This window comes from Myxine glutinosa, chromosome 12, assembly GCF_964187855.1.
Source record: "Myxine glutinosa chromosome 12, kmMyxGlut1.1, whole genome shotgun sequence".
Classification (NCBI taxonomy): Eukaryota; Metazoa; Chordata; class Myxini; order Myxiniformes; family Myxinidae; genus Myxine; species Myxine glutinosa.
Genome location: NC_136272.1, coordinates 94,693,233 through 94,702,566, shown reverse-complemented (window position 1 = coordinate 94,702,566; position 9,334 = coordinate 94,693,233). Strand labels below are relative to the sequence as shown.

General features: G+C 42.4%; 1 protein-coding gene across 1 annotated transcript in view; it reads left to right on the top strand.

Moving 5' to 3' along the window:
• The window catches only part of LOC137437635 (transforming growth factor-beta-induced protein ig-h3), a 43,426-nt gene that overhangs the window by 14,050 nt on the left and 20,042 nt on the right, over positions 1-9,334 (top strand). The window contains exons 6-10 of the mRNA XM_068132111.2: positions 421-567; positions 1,573-1,714; positions 2,491-2,703; positions 2,892-3,029; positions 3,378-3,526. Coding sequence (XP_067988212.2) covers positions 421-567; positions 1,573-1,714; positions 2,491-2,703; positions 2,892-3,029; positions 3,378-3,526 — 789 coding nt within the window. The remainder of the gene's footprint in view (positions 1-420; positions 568-1,572; positions 1,715-2,490; positions 2,704-2,891; positions 3,030-3,377; positions 3,527-9,334) is intronic.

Sequence of the window (9,334 nt, the reverse complement as noted above, 5' to 3'; positions counted from 1 at the left end):
AAACTCCTCCACTCTCTTCAATCCCACTTCTCCCTCCAGGTTTTTAAAACAGCTGTTCACCACCATCTCTTATCTTCCCCCATCCAAAACCTTGATCTTTTCTACCCCCGTTAATTCACCCCAGATCCACTTTTTTTGAAATTCCAACTTCTTTCCTGGAAGTCCTTGCAGCGTCCATGTGTTTTATACCTCTCCCACCTCCTCCCAAGCCCTCTCCCTCCCACAGTTCTCTCGATGTCCCTGATCTCAAATGCTGTGTTTGTGTCCTTCCCCCTCTCTCCCCACCTTGTCTACCTCTCCCCTTATTATATTTTTTTGTGTCGGTTTGACTTTTTGTGTGATTAATGTTAGCTCTTTCACGAGCCTCGATCTTGTATACAAAAAAAATATATATATATATATATCCCGTGTGCTTTGTAGATTGTCACAGTGAACTGCGTTCGCGTGATCAAGGCCAATAACTTAGCCACTAACGGTGTGGTGCATATGCTGGATGGCATCCTCACTGAGCCAGCCAGGACACTTCGTAAAATCCTTGATGAAAACAAGGAACTCTCCACCCTGAAGGTGAGAACCAGAGTCATCAGTTGTCCAAGCTCTGTTTAGCACACGTGTTGCTTTGTATGCAGTTTCTTAACGAAATTTCAAAAATGTCTGCCTTGAACACATTCTCATTCCCATTCCTAAGTACGAGAGAAGAACCGAGCTGGGTGTTATTAATAGAGACCAAAGTCTTCAAATATTAATACAGATGGATACAACTGGAATCAACTATTCTTAAGGTGTTTCACACCTTACAAATTCACAAAAAAAACGAGAGAGTTCATAGGAAAGCTTACCCCTTGCATTCTTGAGAAAAAAGGACATGGGGAGGATCTGCGAGCAGCAAATTTGATTGTTCGAGATGACGTAAAATGCTGTCATATTTTGTATAAGTACTGCTAAATTGAAGGTTTTTGAAAGTGCCAATAACTTGATTTGTGTTATGCAATGATGAAGTTTATAATTCAGTTGAAATAAAATAAAAGATTACAAAGGCTGTAGAAAAACAAAAAGTTTTTTCAGAAGTTTACCACCGTTGCTGCAGCGTCTTTTACAACATCCTATTTAACACGTTACATTAGTTGTACATGCCTGTTGTTTGGGTCCTCGGTGACGTCGCTAAAAACTTTAAGTTTCCGGTTTGGAATGATTTCCAATTTTGTTTGAATGCCAGGCAGTCAGACAGACTAAAAATATTATTTTACTCCTCTCTCCGCATGTGCGATCGGGGAAAGATTCCATACAATTTGCCAAATTCAGAGCCAAAGTATTATTAAACTGTAGGTTTGTTTTCCGATTCAATTTCCAATTTGTGTTCAAAATATAAAATTCAATTAAAATTCAGTAGTTAGTTCCTCAATCATAAACTAATGTTTATAGACAGACAGACAAACAGACAGACAAAGTGAGCCAATTGCTTAACCGCACTTTTCACTTCATGCGCAAGGATTGACTATTTCAACAATCTCTGGTTCAACATGTGATGCTCCAAATGTTTATAAACTAATGTCTGTGATTTCCGTCATACAGTCAGCCATCATCGGGGCTGGGATGATGAGTGACTTGGAAGAGGAACAAGGGCTGACACTGCTCGCTCCCACCAACGCTGCTTTCAAGAAACTACCCGACGATGTTTTAAAGAGGATTCTCTCTGACCCCATTTCACTCAAAGGTGATGAAGGATGTTTGTTTGTTTTGTACAGAGATTTAGGCTCTTGGAGGAGCTAACTCATAGAGAACACGTTTACAGACTAACAAGTGCATGAGATGATGGGGATGAGACAGACAAAAACACACAGACAAGTTGTACTTGAGTGGCAGGAGTGGAATAGGGGACATCAAAAAAAAGAGAAAACATAATAATAAAGGGGGATCAACGAATGTCATGAATGAGTGTTCATTGATTTAATTCCACTGAGATTATGTTGGGGACAGGTGTGGGAGAAAGTTTGTGGTGACTATGTACAGCACGCTTGGAATGTTGGAGGGATGGGGTTAAGGCAACGGACACATGGAGTCAGTTCCACTGACGAGGGAATAGAGAGATGAAGAAATAGAAGCCAGACCAGGACATGCTGCATGGCTGCGGAATATGTGTGATATCCATCCAGAAATATTCAGTCTTTCCATATCCATGAGGCCTAGAAGTTTTTCTTCTTTATCGCAGTCTCAACTGGACATATACGATAGAGTCTCTTTCAGAGGAAGTGTCCACGAGATGAATATCTATAAAATATTATCGGCCAAAAGGTAAAATATATATATTTATTTAAAGATTTTCGTTTTGCTATTGTTTCACCAAAATTCTCCAGAAAGACCATTGTTACTCTTAACAAGGTGTCACAGTAGATTTTCCTTTGTATGTTACGCATATCAGAGTGTATGTTGTGTGTTCTCATGTTGCAATGAGGTTTTATCATAACTAAAAACTTAAATCTCAATCCTCAGCTTTGCTGAACAACCACATGGTGAACAGCATGCACTGCGCCGAAGCTGTTATTGGTAACACCCTGGTGGAGACCAAGGAAGGCAAGCAGATGGTCTTAGGCTGCAACGGTGACTCCTTGACCATCAACGGAAAGCCCATCGTAGACAAGAAAGACCTCGTTGCTAAGAACGGAGTGGTGCACACGATCAGTGATGTGATGATTCCTGACTCAGGTATTCCATCTAGAACACCATCACATTCACTCAAAGATTTTCCATCATATTTATATTATACGCAATGCATTAATAAAATAGGTTAAACCACAAATTGTTTCATTCTGCTCGTCTACTCACTCGAATAGCTTGTCGGCAGCTGTCGTTGCATGAAGTGAAACAACATTTGTCTCGTTTCTGTCATACAGCAAGGACTGCATTGGAACTGGCAAAATCATCTGGAGCGAAAAAGTTTGTGGACATGTTCGCTGAGGCTGGAATAGGGGACGCCATTAAGGCTGATGAAAAACACACCTTCCTCGCTCCTAGTGATGACTCATTTAAGGGTACGTTGTTCATCTAGTGTGACTTTATTGAAAGTGATCAGAGCATTTGACAGTACATCTTGATAAATGAAACAAACACTGATGTTGCCACAAAACCACGAGCAACTCCTTCACTGACAGAACTCCCCAACACACATGGCCGAAAGGAAGAGTAAAGAGGGTTTGGTAGCCAGAGTGTGGTCTTCCAACTGGCAACCTTTGGCATAGCATCAAAAAATGTTATTATAGCTCCATAAAATGTATTGTGAGTGTCATGAAACATTTCCACTTTTTTATAGATTTGGCTGGGTCTGAAAGGTCCGTTTATTTCTTCTTCTTCTTTTGTTGTTGTTGTTGGTGTTGTTGCAGACACACCCATGGATGAGTTGTCTCCTAATTTAAAATTTGTGCTCAAGAACCACATCCTGAAGAAAAAGGTTTCCATTTACCAGTTGTATAACGGTCAAAAGTTGGAAAATGTAAACGGCAAGAAACTCCGTGTCTTCATGTATCGCAAGGTAAGCGCTAATAATATGAGCATTTTCTTTTGCACTGTTCAAAAATGAAAATGTTGCGAATTTTTTAGAGGTGTTAAAAGTGCCCTTTAATAGACCAAACCTTCAATGATGTCACATGGTGTTTACATAGGTGAAAGCTGTAAATACAGACTTACAGTACATTTCTTGTAAATACTTCTAATATTTTATTAACTTTTTATGCCTCCACCCCCGAAGGTGGCCGGAGGCATTATGTTTTCGAGTTGTCCGTCCGTCCGTCCGGGCTAAACCTCGTTTTTCTCAGCAACCATATGTCCGATTGAGACAAAACTTTCAGGGTAGGAGTGACACCCATGCAAAATGTTTTATGACAATTGTGACATCATAGGTCACGTGGTTTGGCAGCCATCTTGGATGAAACGCAAATAATTAAACAATTATTTCTAGGAAACTGCTGAATGGAAAAATTTGAAACTTGGCACATTGTCAAGTACTCCCAATGGGGGAAAAAAGCACGATAATGATGACATCATCGGTGAAGTGGTATACCAGCCATAAATGTCTTAATTAAATGCATTATACTAAAAATCTGAAATTGCATGCATATGATCTATGACCCATTTGTATTGAAATAATAAATTTAAGACATCATAGGTCACATGGTTTGGCAGCCATATTGGATTTAACCTAAAACCTTTAAAAAAATCTTCTCTCAAACCACCAAATCGATTGATTCGAAACTTTATGTGTGTCATTGACTAGGCATGGCGATTAAATGGTGATCACAAAAACATTATTGGTCACATGGTGTGGCAGCCATCTTGGATAGAAAAACGAACCTTATCCGATCAACACAAAAGATCACAAACGTGATCCCCTACTCATATTTATGCAGAATGTACATTTTCTAAGGTCATATGTCACATGGTATGGCAGCCATATTAGCTTAAAAGCCAATATTTAAAAAACTAGAGCAATGCGACTGTGTCGCCAATATGCCTCCGCATAGTCCCACAATGGGTAGATGCCCTCTTTCACTGTCCTAAAAATAAACAAGTTTGATTTAAATCCCTTCAGCTGTTTTGATGTATCACATTTTCACCAGCCTTGGCAGGTTTCACATCGATCCGTGAAGCGCTTTAGGAGAAGGGATTATTTTAAATATCGGTTTTCAAGCTAATATGGCTGCCACACCACATGACATATGACATGAAAAATGTACACACTGCATATGTATGGGTACAGGATCACGTTTGTGAAATTTTGTGTTGATCGGATAGGTTCATTTTTCTATCCAAGATGGCTGCCAAACCATCTTGGTGTACCAGCTTGCTGGGATGAATGATCCTGGTGTGTACCCCGATTTAGAATAGGTACACCGTATCCCTGCGCATCGTAAGAGGCGACTAAGGGTTGGCGTCAGGAAGGGCATCCGGCCATTAAAAACTTTGCCTCAAAACAGGGAACCATGATTGTCATGGGGCCCGCAAGGCTAACCCCCATTCTATTGTGTAAAATGGCCTTTAAATGATCATTCATTCATACATTCATGGCTGCCAAACTACATGACCTATGATGTAATTATTTCAAACTATATACAACAGTGGTGCTAGATGATATTTATAAAATTTCGCATCGACAGTGTAAGTGGTTTCAGAGATATAAAATTTTAATTATTTGCGTTTATTCCAAGATGGCTGCCATACCAAGTGGCAAATGACGTCGCAATTGTGATAAAACATTCTGCATGGGTGTCACTCCGACCCTGAAAGTTTCTTCTTAATTGGACATGTGGTTGCTGAGAAAAACAAGGTTTAGCCCGTACGGACGGACAGACGTTTGGACGGACGGACAGCCTGAAAACATAATGTCTCCGGCCACTTTTGGGGGCGGAGGCATAAAAATCCCTTCTCTGAAACTGCTTCACCGATCAATGTGAAACCTGTCATGGCTGGTGAAATTGTGATACTTGAAAACAGCTGAAGGGATTTAAATCAAACTTGTTTATTTTTAGAACAGTGAACGATGGCATCTACCCGTTGTGGGACTATGTGGAGGCATATTGGCGACACCGTCGCATTGCTCTAGTTGATTCTTTATTTAAGTTTAGATCTCATTTACAGTAATTATTGCATTTTGCCATCTTTTTCATTAAGATGATTTCCCATCTTAATCATCGAATACAGTAAAATAGCACCATCTATATAATAATAGCATAAGGACTCGACTTTGTTATCCCTTTTACGCCGCACCCAGTGACCCGATGCCCACGGCACTCATGGATTTACGATCTATGAACCGCGCACTTTGTTTATCACGTACAGCCAGACTCGAAAAATCTGAATTAGTCGACTTTGGGGCCCAAAAGCATCCGATTAACTGCCGATACGACGCCATCTTTCGACGCCATCGTATTGGCGTCTGCTGGGCGAAGGCGATGCGAGCCGTCCGCTGATTGGACAGTCGAGTGGTGTCATTAAATAATGGGCCGTGCTTACTGCTTTCTGATATTGATCTGAAACTTGCAAATGGGCATGTATTGCAAAGCAATTTTCCTTCTTATATTGTCCAAGTCTAAAATACACACCCACACACACACATAAATCAGCTGATCGTCAAATCTGCATTCCCTACAACCAGTGATTACAGGTTTAAAAAATGATTTTTTGACGTATTGACTCAACGATGTAAATAGGAAAGCATTAATTTAATTATTTCCTTCTTATTCTGTAAAAGCGGCATCGACGGTATAGTGTGCGATTGCCCAAAGCAGGTTCTTATTTTGACAATCGTTAGTCGTACAATAAATACTTACGGAATATTAAATGAAAAAAAATGTTTCTTTCTTGAATATTTTAAAGCATTTTGTTTTTCATTCCACATGGTGTGTTTCTTCCCTCCCTCTGTGGACAACCAAGTGCCGGCTTCCGGTGGTAGTATAATCCTCTGTAGCAGTGTAGGGTTTTATGAGCCAATGATTATGGTGCGGCGCATGTCGAGTCACAGCAGGATTTTATGAAACGCCATTTGAAGTTGTGAAAAAGGTCAGAGTACCTGCTAACATGTCAAGCTACAGCAGGGCGGCGTAGGTCAGTTATAGTTAATCAACGGATCAATGAGAATGTCCTTTACTGTATGTACTGTACTTTACCACATCGGTTAGAAACGCTGCCGCAGGAGATCTCCGATGGTCTTTACTTTCGCTTCTGTTTTGGATTCGGTTCCCGCCTCCTGATACCTCGCAGGTGTGACGTCGCATCAGAGGACGTTAAGCCAGCTGTCTCATCTGATTGGACAGTCGAAGGCGACAGCAAGCCGTCCACTGAGTGGACAATCCAGAGCATGCATTTGTGCCGGTGTCGGCGATCGTTGTTCATATACGCACTCTTCATTCTCATCTTTCTTCCTAACTCTTACTCGGACAAGCAAATCCCCTATGCCATCCACAATGGTACACTCTATCCATACACCACATCCTCCCTTCCGTGGATGTTCCACGGGTTTCGGCTAGTCTATATAATAATAGCATAAGGACTCGACTTTGTTATCCCTTTTACGCCGCACCCAGTGACCCGATGCCCACGGCACTAATGGATTTACGATCTACGAACCGCGCTCTTTGTTTATCACATACAGCCATACTCGAAAAATCTGAATTAGCCGACGTTGGGGCCCAAAAGCATCCGATTAACTGCCGATACGACGCCATCTTACGACGCCATCGTATTGGCGTCTGCTGGGCGAAGGCGAAGCAAGCCGTCTGCTGATTGGACAGGCGAAGGCGAAAGCAAGCCGTCCACTGAGTGGACAATCCAGAGCATGCATTTGTGCCGGTGTCGGCGATCGTTGTTCATATACGCACTCTTCATTCTCATTTTTCTTCCTAACTCTTACTCGGACAAGCAAATCCCCTATGCCATCGATAATGGTACACTCTATCCATACACCACATCCTCCCTTCCGTGGATGTTCCACGGGTTTCGGCTAGTCGATAGTGTTTCTTGAAAACAAGTCTAATGTCTGCCATCTATATAATAATAGCGTAAGGACTCGACTTTGTTATCCCTTTTACGCCGCACCCAGTGACCCGATGCCCACGGCACAAATGGATTTACGATCTACGAAATGCGCTCTTTGTTTATCACGTACAGCCATACTCGAAAAATCTGAATTAGCCGACAATGGGGCGCAAAAGCATCCGATTAACTGCCGATACGACGCCATCTTACGACGCCATCGTATTGGCGTCTGCTGGGCGAAGGTGAAGCAAGCCGTCCGCTGATTGGACAGGCGAAGGCGAAAGCAAGCCGTCCACTGAGTGGACAATCCAGAGCATGCATTTGTGCCGGTGTCTGCGGTCGTTGTTCATATACGCACTCTTCATTCTCATCTTTCTTCCTAACTCTTACTCAGACAAGCAAATCCCCTATGCCATCCATAATGGTACACTCTATCCATACACCACATCCTCCCTTCCGTGGATGTTCCACGGGTTTCGGCTAGTCTATATAATAATAGCGTAAGGACTCGACTTTGTTATCCCTTTTACGCCACACCCAGTGACCCGATGCCCACGGCACTAATGGATTTACGATCTACGAACCGCGCTCTTTGTTTCTCACATACAACCATACTCGAAAAATCTGAATTAGCCGACGTTGGGGCCCAAAAGCATCCGATTAACTGCCGATACGATGCCATCTTACGACGCCATCGTATTGGCGTCTGCTGGGCGAAGGCGAAGCAAGCCATCTGCTGATTGGACAGGCGAAGGCGAAAGCAAGCCCTCCACTGAGTGGACAATCCAGAGTATGCATTTGTGCCGGTGTAGGCGATCGTTGTTCATATACGCACTCTTCATTCTCATTTTTCTTCCTAACTCTTACTCGGACAAGCAAATCCCCTATGCCATCCATAATGGTACACTCTATCCATACACCACATCCTCCCTTCCGTGGATGTTCCACGGGTTTCGGCTAGTTGATAGTGTTTCTTGAAAACAAGTCTAATGTCTGCCATATTTAAATAAACTGACTCTGATTGTATCCCACATTTCCTTGGGCGGTTAAACATGCCATGACTTCAATATGTCTGGGGGCTATTGTGAGATGGGTTTGAGGGTAATCTGGGGCAGAAGGGAACAGGTGAACAAAAAAAAAACAAGTCAGGAGATGACGATGGTTCACGAGCGAGCGGTATTCAATGAATCAAAACCGACATTGAAAATATATAAATAGGAATGTATTATCTGTTATGAGACTAGTTAGCTACACAATACCGAAAATTCGGTTTTTGTTTGTTGTTTTTGTGGGGGGTTTTTTTGTATACTGAATCGAGGCCCATGAAAGAGCTAACATTTACTTCACAAACAAATCAACCAGACAAACAAAATATATAAAAAGAGGGAGCGGAAGACAAGATGGGGAGAGAAGGGGAAGCACACAAACACAACATTTGAGAGCAGGGAGATGTGTGGAAGGGAGAGGGCTTGGGGGGAGGAGGCATGGGAAGGGGGGGGGGGGAGGGACAAGTATAAAACACAAGGACACCAAGGACTTCCAGGACAGAAGTTGGTATTTCAAATAAGTGGAATTGGGGTGAAATTAGCGGGGGTAGAAAAGATCAAGGTTTTGGATGGGGGAAGATAAGAGATGGTGGTGAACAGCTGTTTTAAAGACCTGGAGGGTGGAGTGGGATTGAAGAGAGTGAGGGAGTTTGTTCCAGAGGCGGGAGAAAAGAGGAGTGAAGGTGAGCAGAGAGTCTTGATTTTGGCAGTTTAACCATAAGAGGGTTGCAGGCAGATCTTGTGCGACCTGTAGGAATATTTGC